This window comes from Salvelinus fontinalis, chromosome 17, assembly GCF_029448725.1.
Source record: "Salvelinus fontinalis isolate EN_2023a chromosome 17, ASM2944872v1, whole genome shotgun sequence".
Classification (NCBI taxonomy): domain Eukaryota; kingdom Metazoa; phylum Chordata; class Actinopteri; order Salmoniformes; family Salmonidae; genus Salvelinus; species Salvelinus fontinalis.
Genome location: NC_074681.1, coordinates 47,004,742 through 47,023,973, shown reverse-complemented (window position 1 = coordinate 47,023,973; position 19,232 = coordinate 47,004,742). Strand labels below are relative to the sequence as shown.

General features: G+C 41.9%; 1 protein-coding gene across 3 annotated transcripts in view; it reads right to left on the bottom strand.

The window, feature by feature from the left end:
* Positions 1-4,434: 4,434 nt before the first annotated feature.
* LOC129814491 (chromodomain Y-like protein) overlaps positions 4,435-19,232 on the bottom strand; it is a 30,452-nt gene continuing 15,654 nt past the window's right edge. For 2 of the 3 annotated variants that reach the window (XM_055867638.1, XM_055867639.1), the window contains 5 exons: positions 15,195-15,460; positions 14,683-14,855; positions 12,440-12,650; positions 11,998-12,141; positions 4,435-9,877 (listed from right to left, as the gene is read on the bottom strand). In XM_055867638.1, the coding sequence (XP_055723613.1) occupies positions 9,719-9,877; positions 11,998-12,141; positions 12,440-12,650; positions 14,683-14,855; positions 15,195-15,460 (953 nt within the window). In that variant the 3' untranslated portion in view covers positions 4,435-9,718. The remainder of the gene's footprint in view (positions 9,878-11,997; positions 12,142-12,439; positions 12,651-14,682; positions 14,856-15,194; positions 15,461-19,232) is intronic. The other variant, XM_055867640.1, reaches the window with a different exon arrangement.

The following is a 19,232-nucleotide window of genomic DNA, read 5'->3' as shown; positions in this document are numbered from 1 at the left end:
GAAACACCTCATATGTCCTTAGACAAATGTGCAATTTACTTTTATCATTCACAAATATGCATTGCAACTGATCCCACTGATTGTACAAAGGCACAAAACTTTAATTGGTACTGAAAAATATAGTAATGCACTTTAAGATTAGATGAGACTTTTAAAGAAAGGAATTTTTAAACCACTTACACATACGCATATAAAATCTAAATGTAATCCCTGCGTACACCTTACAAACTAAGGAGAGTGATTTTAAATGTGTAATGAAGAAAGTGTTCGCCTGTCCTGTAAATCTGTAAACTTCATACATGAAACATACATACACATACAATACATACTGAAAATTTATGGAGTTGTATGAACAGTAGAATTCCATCACACAACTTTTGTTTTGAAGCTGCTGACTAACATTAAAGTGCACATTTTTTAAATCACCACAGTAAGGATTCATCTTCACAGAGCTGTATTCTTTCAATGCAAACAGTATCTAAGGCAGCATTTTAAAGGTGTTAGTCTAGTCTGGACTTGTATTTGTTCCTGAAACTTGGCATCTTTTGGCCTGTACAAGTGCATCAACACCAGGTGTCATGTCCTGACTAGCTGTCACTTTCAGAATGTCATTTAAGTGCTTGTTTGTGAGCCTTGAACGCATTTTTGTTTTATTGATATTCATCACTGAGAAAATTTGTTCACAAAGGTAGGTTGTCCCAAACATGCACAAAATTTTAGCAGCCAGGGCTGTTAATTTGGGGTACCCTGGTAGTAGATACTGATAAAATCTGTCCAGACCTACAGAGGCAAATTTGCCCTTCAAATCTGCATCACACTGCAAATCAATTATCTCTAGCTGAATTTCGACCGGCAGATCAGAAGCTTTAACTGTGAAAGGTGAGCGAAAAACGGAAAATTCTGTCTCAAGTTCACCAAATACCTGAAAACGTTTCTCAAACTCCCGCAGTAGTCCTGCAATTTTGTCTTTGTACCGTTTCATGTCCGCATCAGGTCTGGTCACACACACATCTCTCAGATGTCTCTGTGATGTCAGTGCTCTCGTCAATTGCCACGGAAAATGCAATAAATGACTTGACTCTCTGTTTCAATTGACTGTCTAAATCTGCCGATAGTTCCGAAATCCTCTCTGCTATAGTATTCCTCGTCAGGCTAATATTGGCAAAAGCTTGTCGCTTCTCGGGACATACAAGTTCAGCCGCCTTCATCATGCATCGTTTAACAAAGTCACCGTCGAAATACGGCTTCGATGCTAATGCTATTTCGCTAGCAATTAGGTAGCTGGCTTTTACCGCTGCTTCACTGACTTCTCGGCTCTGGATGAAAGTTGACTGCTGTTTCCTCAGACCCGCCAGCAATTCGTTAATCTTATCTCTTCTCAGTTGTCCTTGCAAGCCGTCATATTTTTCGCTGTGATGAGTCTCGTAGTGGCGTCGAATATTATATTCCTTCAATACCGAAACTTGTTGCAAACACACCAAGCACGAAGGTTTTCCGTGCATCTCTGTAAATAAATAGGACGTGGTCCATTTTTCTTTGAAAATTCTACACTCCTTATCTACTTTTCTCCGTTTGGATAACGACATTTTGGCTAATGAGGGTGTAGCGGAGAGGTAGAGACCAAGGTATTAACAACGTCGTAACAAGCAGCAGATGGCGCATTGATACCGTCTGCTGTTTTCAGTCTGTCTCAGTGATGTGGCTTGTCTTCTACTCTGATGGAAAGAGTGCGCCCCTTAGCGGATAATCCATGAATTGCAGCGAATTAAAAATATTAATTCCATGTCTTTTATGCATTTTTTCCACTTTCAAATTATCCTGCGGGCCTGATCGAACCTCCTTGGGGGCCGGTTCCGGCCCGCGGGCCGTATGTTTGACACCCCTGGTTTAGATGGATCACCATTATAAATTCAAAGATGAAAAAGCCTGGAAGGAGGAGAGATGACTAGAAATGGTTCGGTTGGCTGTTTTATGTGTAGATTAATTGTCGGTGTAGAGGACCTTGTGCATTTCAGGTAAAATACTAACTCAATATTTATATCCCAGGACAAATTAGCTAACTAGCTAAATTGCCATACATGTTTAATGCTTTTCGACCTGTCCCCAAATGAATGTCATTGGTTCAGAGTTTGTTCTGATATTTTAACCTGCGTGTCGTGATCGCGTTTGGTGTGGGGGTACAAAATAAATGTATGCACGATAGCACACGCGCACAGCTGGTTTGGGTTCCGTGTTAGGCTTTCACAATGCAATTCTGGGAAACGTAATTTTGGTGTGCATAGAAAGGAATCATGAGTGCGTGTGCCGTGTTAAGAACAACCCAGGGTATAGCACCATGTAATCTTATCACTGTACATCAAACATAGTGATCATAAATGTGACATGAGTTTTATATGGAAATGTAAAGTGCATTCAGGGGAGTTTGGCTTGCTTGTATGCCATAAGTCTCAGCTTTCAAAATACATAGTCCTTTTCATTTATAGCATTTCCCTCACTCGGACAATTGCCCAATTAGCAAGAGGGATGGAGGCAACTTCTTGTCGCGCGAGTTGCTCAAGTTCAGAAAGGCGGAAAGTCCAAACCCATACAGCGCTATAAGGCGCAGAGTCAGAGCTCTGACGTCATGTATATTTTAAAATGTAACCATTATTTAACTAGGCAAGTCAGATAAGAACAAATTCTTATTTACAATGACGGCCAATTGTGCGCCGCCCTATGGGACTCCCAATCACAGCCGGATGTGATGCAGCCTGGATTCGAATCAGGTACTGCAGTGACGCCTCTTGCACTGAAATGTAGTGTCTTAGACCACCCACCACTCGGGAGCCCAAAATAGCATGTTACTGTACAGTGGAATGGTAACCAGTTTATAATAGCAATAAGGCACCTCGGGGGTTTTGTGGTGTATGGCCAATATACCACAGCTAAGGGCATTGTCCACAATATTTTTCCAACACATCTCTCATACAGAAACATGCAATTTCCACTGAAATGTCAGTTTTTCATTGGAAGGTTTAGTGTGGCCTAATATTGTACTTATATTCACCAGTTTTGCTACACTGTTACCGAGAGCCTGTGTGTTGAGCAGCACTGAGGTTTACGCAGAGAGAATGTCCATTATCTTCCAAGTCCATCAGTTCAGAGTTACTGGGTTAAAGTTCATGTTTAGGGATATTCCTGATTTCTGGATCCACTCATTTGCCTTTCTTCACCTTTGAAACCCTCTCTTTTCGCTTCTTCACGTGTTTTTGTACTTTGTTTTGTCCTCTTTTGCCATTTTCTTATTTTCCTAAAATGCCTAAATAAGTTTAGATATAGCTAGAATTTTAGATTAAAGATGTGTGTGATTTAAGGTGACCCAAGTTCAGCCTGGAAGAAATCCAAATATTTTGGGACACTTGCATGATAAATGCTGAACATGTTTCAAATTAGTTTAATTTCGCATAGACCAGTCCTATTAAAATGTATTCAGATTACAGTTACAGGGTTACAATATCCACTGGAGGTCAATTTTGTATTTCCATTTCATCCAAAGTGATACGCATCCCTCCAATGAAATAACATAAAAGGTCTGTTAATAGCAGTTAAATATCGCAAGATTACTTGACAAACTCATTCTTGTCATTAACAGTCACAGCCCTAATGGAAACGTACCTTCTTGGCTATCTTCTCGTTCCTTGCATGCGATTGGCTCTGGTCTTGAGGGCAGCATGCAGCCTGGGAGACAGGGTTGCCTGTCAGGCGTTGTTCATGGCTTAAATGTCCCACGAGCGCAGCAGGCCAGGTACTTCTGTGCAAGCTCAGGCGCACAAGCTCCCTCAACATTAACAAGTCAGAGAAACCAGACACATGCTCGAAGGTTTCCGTTTTGGAGGTCTCTCGGGCGGCCGGCCACGGTTGCATGTGCCCTGTAAATCTAAAGTCACTGGCAGGCTGAGGTTGGTTTTAGTCTATTGAGATGTGGGTCGAAGTTCCAGAGTTTAGAATGTTGAGATGTGGGTAGAGGTTATGTTAGAATTTAGACGAGTATCGTATCAAATAATGTAATGCAGATAGGCCGTGAATGGCCTCACACCAGTACAGTAGGTGGTGGTGTATGCACCTAAAAAGTGGATGCGCTCAGTCAACCAAATCCCAAAGAAGACACTCACTCACTCTATTTTTTTAATTTAAGAGACTTTTTTGCGTAATCTTTTTTTCCTTTCATCTTGAAAAAAACAATTGAGTCCCACTGAAGTACTCATAGTATAATATACATTTTAGGAAACAAGACCACTGCAGACACTAACACTAGAGTAAATTAAATTAAGGGATTAAATTGAAATTCCTTTAGGGAGTGGAGAATTGCTTGTTAATGTTTATGGTAGATATGTCCTGAAAAGACTGAATTGAAACAGATTGTCCCCAACTCCGACTAACACAAAATAAAAAGTATTAACAAGTTCTAACAGTTTATTTTCATAGCGAGTATAGATTTCAGCATCTATATAAAAACACATTTGAAAAAACTTTAGATGGTAAATATTATACTTACTGTACAACAAAATAGGTCCCATGTACTGTATGCAAAAATACTGTACCAGGATTTCAGTCTAAAGGCAGTTCACACAGTACATACTGTAGTTCTTCAGACTGAAAAATTGGAAGGGTGAGGGTTATACAATTCAGACTTAGTAAAATATTTTGCTGCTGTACCAAAATAGGGTCAATTTCAACAATGCTTCTTGGAATCTTTCAACAGAAATGAGTGAATTCTGTGTGACTAGACAAGCCTCTTGGCATCATGCTGTGTTAACATGAGACACATTTATATAATCTCTTGCACTTTTTGTCTACAAGAAAAATGCTTGAAACATTGGGTTGAGGAGGTGCAGTATGGGTGATCTTATGTATACATTACAGTAACTAAGCTACTCTGGTCCAAGTGTTAAATGACTGCTAATATTTATAAATCAGCCTTCAGTGATACAAATGTTAAATAAAACAAGGAGATATGACATGCTTATCAGGCACAATATTTGGGGGCAGATTGCATCTATTTCCTGGAGAGGGTATAGGTCAAAGACAAAAATGCAAAAAACAAGTCTCTTTAAAATGTTATCCAGCCCTTAATCTGTAACGTGAATTAAATGTGCAGTGGTGTTAACAATTTGATACCTCTACAGTGCCTTCGGAAAGTATTCAGACCCCTTGACTTTTTCCACATTGTTACTTTAGTCTTTTTCTCAAATTTATGATATACAGTTTCCTCAATCTATACACAATACCCCATAATGAGACAAAGCAAAAATTGGTTTTTAGAAATGTTTGCAAATGTATTAAAAGGAGAAAAGGACAAATATTCAGACCCTTTGCTACGAGACTTGAAATTGAGCACAGGTGTATCCTGTTTCCATTGATCATCCTTGAGAAGTTTCTACAACTTGATTGGAGTCCACCTGTGGTAAATCCAATTGATTAGACATGATTTGGAAAGGCACAAACATGTCTATATAAGGTCCCACAGTTGACAGTGCATGTCAGAGCAAAAACCAAGCCATGAGGTCAAAGGAATGGTACGTAGAGGCCAGAGACAGGATTGTGTCGAGTCACAGATCTGTGGAAGGGTACCAAAAAATGTCTGCAGCATTGAAGGTCCACAAGAACACAGTGGCCTCGATCATTCTTAAATGGAAGACGTTTGGAACCACCAAGACTCTTCCTAGAGCTGCCAGGTTTCCTCCAGATGTGACGCTTTGCATTCAGGCCAAAGTGTTCAATCTTGGTTTCATCAGACCAGAGAATCTGATATTTATCATGATCAGAGTCCTTTAGGTGCCTTTTTGCAAACACCAAGTGGGCTGTCGTGCCTTTTACTGAGGAGTGGCTTCCGTCGGGCCTGATTGGTGGAGTGCTGCTGAGATGGTTGTCCTTCTGGAAGATCCTCCCGTCTCCACAGAGGAACTCTGGAGCTCTGTCAGTGACCATCAGGCTCTTGATCACCTCCCTGACCAAGGCCCTTCTCCCCTGATTGCTCAGCAGGTTCACCTTCCAACAGGACAAACACCTTAAGCACGCAGCCAAGACAACGCAGGAGTGGCTTCAGGACAAGTCTCAATGTCCTTGAGTGGGCCGGACTTGAACCCGATCGAACATCTCTAGAGAGACCTAAAAATGGCTGTGCATCGACACTCCCCATCCAACCTGACAGAGCATGAGGATCTGCAGAGAAGAATGGGAGAAACTCCCCAAATACAGGTGTGCCAAGCTTGTAGTGTCAGACCCAATAAGACTCAAGGCTGTAAACGCTGCCAAAGGTGGTTCAACAAATGTACTAAGTCTGAATACTTATGTAAATGTGAATAATTTTTATTTGTAATAAACTAAGAAATTCTAAACCTGTTTTTGCTTTTTCATTATGGGGTAGTGTGTAGATTGGGGGGGGGGGACTATTTAATACATTTTAGAATAAGGCTGTAATGTAACAAATGTGGAAAAAGTCAAGGTCTAAATACTTTCGGAGTGCACAGTATGTATGAAGGCCAAAACAGCGTTGTAATAGACTAGAGCCGAAAGTGATGAGTAGACTGACCCAAGAAGATACTTCACATTTCCAAAAAAATAACAGCGATACAAACCATGAGCAATGACTCAAAAACAAACTACTTTGTCCAAACCAGCTTCACTTTAAATATTTAAATACTTCATATACTGTCAGACAATATAAATAATGACATTTTCCACCATTTTAAAATCAGTACCATGAACATTAACTACCCAAAAGGCACACACGCCAAGACATGTTTAACAAATACATCAGGGTAAGCATGTGCCTGATGTATTTATGGTACTATATTCATGGTACTGAGAAAAAATGACATGTTTTCCCTGATGTATTCATTAAACATGTCTTGGCATGTGTGCCTTTTTTGGATAGTTTTCATTAACTATCACATCACACTGCATTGGCCCGATTTCACCGCAATAACATTACAGGCTATTCTCACTGATAATCGCGTCAGATCAGAACCCACAATTTGTGAAGTCATGGAAAAAGTAGTAAAGGATAAGGCACTGCTTTGGAGCTTAGCTAGAGCCTTAATGTGTACCCTGGCCTCATCACAACTGCATAAAAATATTGCATTAGAATCTTGTAATTGTCTCTCCCTTGCGGGCATGTTTCATGGAAGGAATAATTCAGAAGTTGCAGAATATTTAATTTAATTATAATATTCTAATAAGTCTTAACTTAAAACAAAAATAATTTACCATAGAAACTGTTTGGTAGCACATACCGTCCCCAAAGCCAAATAAGATAACAAATAAAAAGACTACCTGGGTGAAATATCTACAGAGACTATATCAGTTAGACAAACCTAAATACACAGTCAGAGCTTTTTAAAAGTTCGTCTGAGACAGACTTTGGACCGGATTCAATTAAAGGCACGTTGTTAAGGCACTACACTGTTGACAAAGTCTTTTAAAAGTCAACTTTCCCTGACGTTTGAAGATCGCATTCATGGTGGAGGCTACGGATCGCAACTGAAGCCTAAATGACCTTCAAAAGTGAAGTGCTCTACGCTTTTCAACAACGGGCCTTTGATTGAATCCTAGGCGCTATTCAACTTAATAGCAATAAGTCCTGTTTTGTATGGAAAGTCTTACAGGAGTCTAAAGGAAAAAGTGAATGTAGAGAATCCAATAAGCCACCAATCCACTGGGCTGCACTGTTTTCCCAAGAGTTAGTTCCAACACAGCTTAAGAATTCAGAGCATCACATCTTAGTGCAAAGCGCCACAAGGGAAGTCGCTTGGGTTTTCGTTGAATGTTTACATTTGCTCTTTCGTTACGTCATAAATAAATGCTGATCCATGTTGATACAACAACATCCAACCCAAATCAATCCCAAGCTGAGTAGGACAGACACCCTGCTATGTAAGACACATTGTGTATTCATCAATGTCTTCCCTTCAATTTAGTTGAACCTGTAATGTAGCATAGGAAATTGTATTTCAGAAGTCAGGCTTATTGGGTAAAGGGTCAACACAAGGTTATCAGGATGCTAGGAAGGCGGGATTTAAAGGTCTAGCAGGAACGTCTACAAATGTTATTTTTAGCTGGCCCCCTTCAATGTGTGCACTCAAACATACAATTCATTACATACAGTTCCTTCTGAAAGTATTCAGACCCCTTGACTTTCCACATTTTTTACAGCCTTATTCTAAAAACTGATTAAATAAAATGTTTTCCTCGGCAATCTACACACAATACCCCATAATGACGAAGCAAAAACAGGTTTTTAGAAATGTTTGTAAATTTATTCAAAATCCGATATTTACATAAGTATTCAGACCCATTACTATGAGACTCAAAATTGAGCTCAGGTGCATCCTGTTTCCATTGATAATCCTTGAGATGTTTCTACAACTTAATTGGAGTCCACCGGTTGTAAGTTCACTCGATTGGACAAGGCACACCTGTCTACATAAAGGTCCTACAGTTGACAGTGCATGTCAGAGCAAAAGCCAAGCCATGAGGTCAAAGGAATTGTCCGTAGAGCTCAGAGACAGGATTGTGTCTAGGCACAGATCTGGGGAAGGGTCCAAAACATTTCTGCAGCATTTTTAATTTAACTAGGCAAGTCAGTTAAGAATAAATTCTTATTTACAATGACTGCCTACCCCAGCCAAACCTGGACGACGCTGCCCTATGGGACTCGCAATCACAGCCGGTTGTGATACAGCCTGGAATCGAACCAGGGTCTGTAGTGACACCTCTAGCTCGGAGAAGCAGTGCCTTAGACCGCTGCACCACTCGGGAGCCCATTGAAGGTCCAAGAACACAGTGGCCGCCATCATTCTTAAATGGAAGAAGTTTGGAACCACCAATACTCTTCCTAGAGCTGGCCGCCAGGCCAACCTGAGCAATCGGGAAAGAAGGGCCTTGGTCAGGGAGGTGACCAACAACACAATGGTCACTGACAGAGCTCCACAGTTGCACTATGAAGCTGGGAGAATTTTCCAGAAGGACAGCCATCTCTGCAGTACAACAATCAGGCCTTTATGGTAGAGTGGCCAGACAGAAGCCACTCCTCAGTAAAAAGGCACATGACAACCTGCTTGGAGTATGCTAAAAGGCACCTAGACTCTCAGACCATGAGAAACAATAGAACTCTTTGGCCTGAATTCCAAGCATCACATGTGGAGGAAACCTGGCACCATCCCTATGGTGAAGCATGGTGGTGGCAGCATCATGCTGTGGGGATGTTTTTCCACGGCAGGGACTGGGAGATCAGTCAGGATCGAGGGAAATATGAACAGAGCAAAGTACAGAGATCCTCAATGAAAACTTGCTCCAGAGAAGACTCAAGGCTGTAATCGGTGCCAAACATGCTTCAACAAAGTACTGAGTAAAGGGTCTGAATACTTATGTAAATGGAATATTTCAGTTTATTTGTAATAAATGTGCAAAAGTTTCTAAACTAGTTTTTGCTTTGTCATTATGGGGTATTGTTTGTAGATTGAGGATTTTTTTTAAATCGATATATTTTAGAATAAGGCTGTAACGTAACAAAACGTGGAAAAGGTCAAGGGGTCTGAAGACTTTCCGAATGCACTGTACTCTCATACATGCAAGAGGGATATTGAGAGGCTGCAGATTGAACGCCATGCACTGCCAGTGCCATGTTTTCCCGGTTCCTTGGGAACCTGGTAACGGGGGGGGGAAATACGTGCTTTCCTTAAAACTCATCAATCTTCTTCTGCAGGTATTTGAGGATGGAGTCCACCCCCTGCGAAGAGCCCCACACTCTCTTCAGCGCCTCGCACTCGCGTTCATTGGCCTGCTCCAGGGCGGCCCGGTTTGCGTTTCGCACCAGTGCTTTGGACTCCCGCAGTACCTACAGTGCAGCAAACAGAGACCCCCACCCGCCGAAAAAAAAAAAAGCAAAAGGAAAGGAATATGACTTATGGATATTGGCATAGATTTGTTTAACATTTAACTCTGGGACATGACATGAGATCCCTTTTTTGTCAACAATGAAAAGATTCAGGAGAAATTCCGCAACATCCAGATATTGTGACATGATCTCAATTCAATGTATTGCTAAAAGCATTATATTAATTTAAAAAACACACTCATGGTTAGGGCCAGGATGATACCAGTATCGCAATACTCAGTCGTATCGTGGCAAGGAAAGAAAACAAAGCATATTTAACTTCTTAAGGAAAACAGCCCTAATGTTGGAAACAAATCATTATGTTGCCATCCAGTCACATTTATTTTCCAAGTTATTGCACACGATATTTTACATACGGAAAGTTTTTAAAAAGGACCGAAGAGTTGAGTGCTTTGTGTTTAATTTTTTTGCCATGAAAAAAATATGATACTGGTATCCCCGGAGACATTAAAAATATAACAATTCAAGCGGACACTACGGCTAGGAGTGTGTGTGTGCAGTGCATTTGGAAAGTATTCAGACCCCTTGTTACGTTACAGCCTTATTCAAAAATGGATTAAATAAAAAAAATCCTCACAAAATACCCCATAATGACAAAGCGAAAATAAGTTTAGACATTTTTGAAAATGTATATAAACAAAACCCAGAAATACCTTAATTACATAAGTATTCAAACCCTTTGCTATTAGACTCCAAATTGAGCTCAGGTGCATCCAACTTCCTTTGATCATCCTTGACGTCCCTACAACTTGATTGGAGTCCACCTGTGGCCAATTAATTTGATTGGACATGATTTGGAAAGGCACACACCTGTCTATATAAGGTCCCACAGTTGACAGTGCATGTCAGAGCAAAAACCAAGCCATGAGGTCGAAGGAATTGTCCTTCGAGACAGGATTGTTGTCGAGGCACAGATCTGGGGAAGGACACCAAAAAAATATCTGCAACATTGAAGGTCCCCAAGAACACATTCTTAAATGGAAGAAGTTTGGAACCACCAAGGCTCGTTCTAGAGCTGGCCGCACGGCCAAACTGAGCAATTGGGAGAAGGGCCTTGGTCAGGGAGGTGACCAAGAACCTGATGGTCACTGACAGAGCTCCAGAGTTCCTCTTTGGAGATGGGAGAATCTTCCAGAAGGACAACTATCTCTGCAGCACTCCACCAATCAGGCATTTATAGTAGTGGCCAGACAGAAGCCAATTCTCAGAAAAAGGCACGACAGACCGCTTGGAGTATGCCAAACAGCACCTAAAAGACTCTCAGACCATGAGAAACAAGATTCTCTGGTCTGATGAAACCAAGATTGAACTCTTTGGCCTGAATGCCAAGCATCACGTCTGGAGGAAACTTGGCACCATCCCTACGGTGAAGCATGGTGGTGGCAGCATCATGCTGTGGGGATGTTTTTCAGCGGCAGGGACTGGGAGACGAGTCAGGATCAAGAGAAAGATGAACGGAGCAAAGTACAGAGATCCTTGGTGAAAACCTGCTCAGGTCCAAACACCCTAGGCACACAGTCAAGACAACGCAGGAGTGGCTTCGGGACAAGTCTCTGAATGTCCTTGAGTGACCCAGCCAGAGCCCGGACTTGAACACGATCTAACATCTGCAGAGAAAAATGGTAGAAACTCCCCCAATACAGGTGGCCAAGCTTGTAGCGTCATACCCAAGAAGGCTTGAGGCTGTAATCGCTGACAAAGGTGCTTCAACAAAGTACTGAGTAAAGGGTCTGAATACATATGTAAATGTGATAATAAAAAATTAATATTAATTTGCTAAAAAAAAACATTTAAAAAAAAACTGCTGTTCATTATGGGCTATTGTTTGTAGGTTGCAGGGGAAAAAATATTTTTATCCATTTTAGAATAAAACTAACGTAACAATGTGGGGTCTGAATACTTTCCGAAGGCACAGTAAATGTGTCGGTGGGAAAATGTTTTTGATGAGACATAAAAAAGCAAGAGAACAAAAGACCAAAGTGAGGGAGAGGGGGCAGGGTCGTACTGTGTGGAAAAGAGACGCCACAAATTATGAAAATCAAATGAAAAGGATGACTTACAACTGAATTACAAGTGACTAGCTCCCTAATGCGAACCATCACCTCCTGAGTGAAAGTCCCGGGCCACAGCACCTGGGACACGAGGCCTTTAGCGCAGGCCTCCTGGGCTGTCAGCTTCCGCCCACTCAGCAACATCTCATTGGCCTGGGAGAAGAGGGGGAGGGAGAGAGAAGACAAGAGGAGGGGGTGAGGTTAAGCAGGCAAAAGGACTGGAATAGTATTAATAGTAGTTCAGTCTTTTTTTAATAAAGAAACATTTAAAAAAGGAGTGGAGCTGTCCCACTCCATTCTTATTTTATGTATTAGACAGGATATTCCCCATGGCAGGAAAAGCAGCCCAGTGAGTGCTACACATAAACAGTTCCCCACAATACATCTGTATTCCTGTGCTGGACTACTCCCCCTCGGAGGAGGATTTTCAGACAATGCCGTATGAACTCACCGAGGCCACGCCCATGATGCGAGGGAAGGTGAGGGAGGCGCAAGCGTCGGGTGTCTGTCCGTAGGTGGTATAGGGCGTCTGAAACCAGGATTTCTCGTTGGCCCAGACAACGTCACACAGCGGGAGGATAGAGGCTCCGAGGCCCACCGCCGGTCCATTCACGGCTACGATGATGGGCTTCTTGAATTGGATGAACGTGTTCACAAATGTCCTGAGGATGAGATGACAGACTGTCTGCATCACTGTCTTCTGTGGCATCATTACAAAGACTATAAACTAAATCAAAATAAACAGGCGCACACTCCATATACAGTTTAAGTCAGAAGTTTACATACACCTTAGCCAAATACATTTAAACTCAGTTTCACAATTCCTGACAATTAATCCTAGTAAAAATTCCCTGTCTTAGGTCAGTTAGGATCACTACTTTATTTTATGAATGTGAAATGTCAGAATAATAGGAGAGAGTGATTTATTTCAGCTTTATTTCTTTCATCACATTCCCAGTGGGTCAGAAGTTTACATACACTCAATTAGTATTTGGTAGCATTGCCATTAAATTGTTTAACTTGGGTCAAACTTCTCAGGTAGCCTTGCACAAGCTTCCCACAATAAGTTGGGTGTATTTTGGCCCATTCCTCCTGACAGAGCTGGTGTAACCGAGTCAGGTTTGTAGGCCTCCTTGCTCGCACACGCTTTTTCAGTTTTGCCCACAAATTTTCTATAGGATTGAGGTCAGGACTTTGTGATGGCCACTCCAATACCTTTGACTTTGTTGCCATTTTGCCACAACTTTGGAAGTATGTTTTGGGTAATTGTCCATTTGGAAGACCCATTTGCGACCAAGTTCTAACTTCCTGACTGATGTCTTGAGATGTTGCTTCAATATATCCACATAATTTTCCTACCTCATGATGCCATCTATTTTGTAAAGAGCACCAGTCCCTCCTGCAGCAAAGCACCCCCATAACATGATGCTGCAAGTGTCCCTATTTTTCCTCCAAACATGACGATGGCCATTATAGCCAAACAGTTCTATTTTTGTTTCATCAGCAGTTGCAAACCATAGTCTGGCTTTTTTATGGCGGTTTTGGACCAGTGGCTTCTTACTTGCTGTGCAGCCTTTCAGGTTATGTCGATATAGGACTCGTTTTACAGTGGATATAGATACTTTTGTACCCGTTTCCTACAGCATCTTCACAAGGTCCTTTGCTGTTGTTCTGGGATTGATTTTCACTTTTCATACAAAAGTACGTTCATCTCTAGGAGACAGAACGCGTCTCCTTCTTGAGCGGTATGACGGCTGCGTGGTCCAATGGTGTTTATACTTGCATACTATTGTTTGTACAGATGAACGTGGTACCTTCAGGCGTTTGGAAATTGCTCCCAAGGATGAACCAGACTTGTGGAGGTCCACAATTTTTTTCTGAGGTCTTGGCTGATTTCTTTTGATTTTCCCATGATGTCAAGCAAAGAGGCACTGAGTTTGAAGGTAGGCCTTGAAATACATCCACAGATACACCTCCAATTGACTCAAATTATGTCAATTAGCCTATCAGAAGCTTCTAAAGCCATGACAATTTTCTGGAATTCTCCAAGCTGTTTAAAGTCACAGTCAATTTAGTGTATGTAAACTTCTGACCCACTGGAATTGTGATAGTGAATTATTAGTGAAATAATCTGTCAGTGAACAATTGTTGGTAAAATTACTTGTGTCATGCACAAAGTAGATGTCCTAACCGACTTGCCAAAACTATAGTTTGTTTACAAGAAATTTGTGGAGTGGTTGAAAAATGAGTTTTAATGACTCCAACCTAAGTGTATGCAAACTTCTGACTTCAACTGTATCAACTCCCAGTAATTTCTTTCGGCATCACAGTGCCTTCTTATGTTTTTCATTACAAAGACTGCCACTACAACACACAGCTAACGTGCTACTCATCATTTGTTCCACCTGTTCAAAGTAACCAATGATTCGAGACAATTGTCTACAAATGTCACTTATCTGAAAGAACTGACCAGAGATAAAATCAACCATTCCACCATTTTGTTTTCTCCAATCAGTGCAGATGATGTAAGAGGGACAGGACACATTTTTGGACAATCGAGAAAGACCCAAGGTGAGCCTTTCTTTCCGTCCCTTTCTGACGTTTGTTTTTTTGTTTTCAACATTTGTTTTTTTCCCCCCTCTGAAAACAATCCACATACAAAATAGAAAACAAAAGTACACCCTTCTGACCTACCTAATGGTCTCAGCCATCTTGATGCTCTCTTTCTTGCGGTCGTCGGTGAGCCGTCTAATGAAGTAGATGAAGTCCAGGCCGAAGCAGAAGATGCTACCCACGGCGCTCAGCAGGACCAGCTTGCTGTCGTCTGCCGCCGCCGTGGCCATGGCACTCTGCATCTCCTTCATCACCTGAGGCAACCATGAGAGGGAGACAATTATTATGGGCCAGTTACCTAGACACAGATGAAGCCTAGTCTTAGATTAAGAAGCACTTTAGATGGAGAGTTGGAAATACGTTTTAGTACAGTACAAGGCTTAATCCAGGAAACAAACCCAATATTTTTATAGGACCAGTATTTGACTTTCGTTTCAGATATTTTGCTTACATTTATATTTGACCACCAACTGTTTGGAAAAGTTGGCATAACTAAACGATGAAGTACTACTATTTTTGGCCAGTCACGCCAATTGTCATGCAGTATAACAATTGTTTTGTTAGGGCAAAGACAAGACAAGCATATGACTCACATCGGGGTTAAGTGAGTTGTTCTCCGAGGACTTGGTGGAGAGCAGGATGTGGGTGAAGCCATCCTGCTTCTTGACGACGAGGTCCCTGTAGCGGTAGGCACTCTCAGTCTGCCGGACGCTGAACCGAAGGCGCTTGTCGAAGACCGAGCGCTGCTCCTCGAAGCGCCGTTTCCCCGCCACCCCGGAGACTGCAGTGACTCCTGCCACTGCACTCTGCAGGCTACCTGTCCCATTGGCCGCCAGAGCCTCCATGAGTGTTGATGTACCTGGTGGATTTAAAAAAAAATGGTGACAAAATAGAATGGTGACACAGCCTTTCTTAATATTTGTCTGTTTAAATAACCAGGTAAATTAAATCTTTGGTACTGCCTGAATGGTTTACTTAGGTTCTACTCAACAGCAGATGAACAGTCCACCAACTGACATAACTGTGTACTCATTAGTTTGTGGAGAAGGGGGAAAAACAACATTATAAAGAACTCAGTTTGCATGGCAGTGTCCCCAATCACTCCCTTCTGGCATTGCGGTCTACTTAGACCAGAGCGAGAAGTTGTAGACTACATTTAAAAAAAATCCTCAAACTACTTCTTAACATCTTAATTCACCGAGACCTGGATTCAGTATACATCACAACAACAGTTATTGAAGTCTATTGAAAAATCCTATAGGACGATTACACGCCAGCAGGAGCAGAAAATATTTTTGGCATCTCAGATTGTTCTGGCAATTCTCACATAGAAACTTCCTTGGGAGGAAGGATGTTACACATGCTTTTTACATTTGTATCAAACCATTTTCCCCTATGAAATCACGATGAAAGTGGCCATTGTAGGCCCTTTCCAGACCAACAGTGTCTTCAGAAAAGTATTCACACCCCTGGGACTTCTTCCACATTTTCTTGCACTGGAGCCGGAATTTTAAATGGAATCAATTGACATGTTTTTCACTGGCCTACACACAATACCCCATAATATCAAAGTGGAATTATGTTTAATTAATTTGTAAAATTTCCTAAAAAAGGAAATGCTGAAATGTCTTGAGTCAATAAGTATTCAAACCCTTTTATGGCAACAATACCCCATCATGACAAAGCAAAAACCGGTTTAGATTTTTTTGCAAATGTATATAAATAAAATGGATTCAAATGTTTTCCCCCCAATCTACAAACAATACCCCATAATGAAAAAGCAACGTTTTTAAAAAAACCTTTTTTTTGCAAATGAAAAAAAAAGGATCACATTTACATAAGTATTCAGACCCTTTACTCAGTACTTTGAAGCACCTTTGGCAGTGATTACAGCCTCGAGTCTTTGCTAGTTTTGTTTATTAATTCAACCATTAATATATATATATTATATATTTATTAAATTTCAATTATGATCTTGTCTCATCGCTGCAACTCCCCAATGGGCTCGGGAGAGGTGAAGGTCGAGTCATGACCCACCAAACCGTGGTCCTTAACACCACCTGCTTACCTCGGAAGCCAGCCTGCAGGCGCCCGGCCCGCCACAAGCAGTTGCTAGAGCGCAATGAGCCAAGTAAAGCACCCCCGGGTCAAACCCTCCCCTAATGATGCGGGGCCAATTGTGCGCTGCCCTATGGGACTCCTGGTTACGGCCGGCTGTGACACAGCCTGAGATCGAAACTGGGTTTGTAGTGACGCCTCAAGCACTGCGATGCAGAGCCTTAGACTGTGGCGTCACTAGAGGCCCAATTCGACCATTTAAAAAAACAACCACACAAAACTTAAAAGCCATACATGCACATGAGTAATCTCATTGAGGATCAAAGCCTATTTTCAGGTCTCTCCAAAGATGTTCGACCGGGTTCTAGTTTGGGCTCTGGCTGGGCCACTCAAGGACATTCAGAGACTTGATCCGAAGCCACTCCATTGTCTTGGATGTGCACTTAGGGTTGTTGTCCTGTTGGAAAGTGAACCTTCGCCCCGGTCTGAGGTCCTGAGCGCTCTGGAGCAGGTTTTCATAAAGGATCTCCCTGTACTTTGCTCCGTTCATCTTTCTCTCGATCCTGACTAGTCTCCCAGCCCGACGTTGAAAAACATCCCCACAGCATGATGCTGTCACCAACATGCGTCACTGTAGGGATGGTATTGGCCTGATTTCCTCCAGATGTGACACTTGGCATTCAGGCCAAAGAGTTCAATTTTGGTTTAATCAGACCAGAGAATCTTGTTTCTCATGGACAGAGTCCTTTAGGTGCCGTTTGGCCCAACTCCAAACAGGCTGTCATGTGCTTTTACTGAGGAGCTGCTTCCATCTGGCCACTCTACCATAAAGGCCTGATTGGTGGAGTGCTGTATAGATCAGTAGTTCCCAAACTTTTTATAGTTCCGTACCCCTTCAAACATTCAACCTCCAGCTGCGTACCCCCTCTAGCACCAGGTTCAGCGCACTCTCAAATATAATTTTTTTGACATCATTGTAAGCCTGCCACACACACCATACAATACATTTATTAAACATAAGAAGTTTGTCACTTCCCACGAGCCGGGCTGTGACAAAGAGCTCTTACAGGACCAGAGCACAAATAATAATAATTTTGCTCTTTATTTAGTCATCTTACATAAAACCTTATTTTTTCATAGAAAATTGTGAATGAGAAGGGTGTGCTTGAAAGGATGCACATACCTCTGCAATGTTGGGTTGTATTGGAGTCTCTCAGTCTTAAATAATTTCCCACACAGTCTATGCCTGTGTTTCATTTTCATGCTAGTGAGTGCCAAGAATCCACTATGATATAGGTACATGGTTGCAAAGGGCATCACTGATTTTCCAAAGCAGTAAATTCGGATAAAATTTTCACAGAACCGCTTGTTACAATTTCGATGAGGCTCTTGTTCAGATAAGTGGACTGTAAGTGGACTGGAGGCAGGGCATGAAAGGGATAACGAATCCAGTTCTTTGTGTCATCCTTTATGGGAAAGTACCTGCGTAATTGCGCACCCAACTCACTCAGGTGCTGCGCTATATCACATTTGACATTGTCCGTAAGATTGAGTTCATTTGCACACAAAACAAAATCATACAAATGATAGAAAGACCTGTGTGTTGTCCTTGTTAATGCAGACAGAAGAGCTCCAACTTCTTAATCATAGCCTCAATTTTGTCAGGCACAAAGAATATAGCTGCGGAGAGTCTCTGTAAACCTAGATTCAGATCATTCAGGCAAGAAAAAACATCACCCAGATAGGACAGTTGTGTGAAAAACTCATCATGCAAGTGGTCAGACAAGTGAAAATGACGGTCAGTAAACTTTAAGAACGTGCCCCTTGATAACCAGCGCACTTCTGTATGTTGTAAAAGCGTTACATGGTCGCTGCCCATATCAATGCATAGTGCAGAGAATACACGAGAGTTCAGGCACCTTGCTTTAAAAAGTTTACCATTTTCACTGTAGTGTCCAAAACGTCTTTCATGCTGTCCGGCATTCCTTTGGCAGCATGAGCCTCTCGGTGGATGCTGCAGTGTACCCAAGTGGCGTCGGGAGCAACCGCTTGCACGCGCATTACCACGCCACTATGTCTCCCTGTCATGGCTTTTGCGCCATCAGTACAGACACCAACACATCTTGACCACCAAAGTACATTTGATGTCACAAAGCTGTCCAGTACTTTAAAAATATCCTCTCCTGTTGTCCTTGTTTCCAGTGGTTTGCAGAAAAGGATGTCTTCCTTAATTGACCCCCCCATGAACGTAACGGACATATACCAGGAACTGTGCCAGGACTGCCATGTCTGTTGACTCATCCAGCTGTAACGCATAGAATTCACTGGTTTGTATGCGAACCAGTAATTGTTTCATAACATCTCCTGCCATGTCACTGATGCGTTGTGAAAGTGTTGTTTGATGAAGGCATTGTCTGTATAGTTTTTTTGGCCTTTCCCCCCAGCATGTTCCCAGCCATATCCACGGCAGCAGGAATAATTAAGTCCTCCACAATAGTATGGGGCTTGCCTGTCCTAGCCACTCGGTAGCTCACCATATAAAACGCTTCTAGCCCCTTCTTATTAATGTTCTG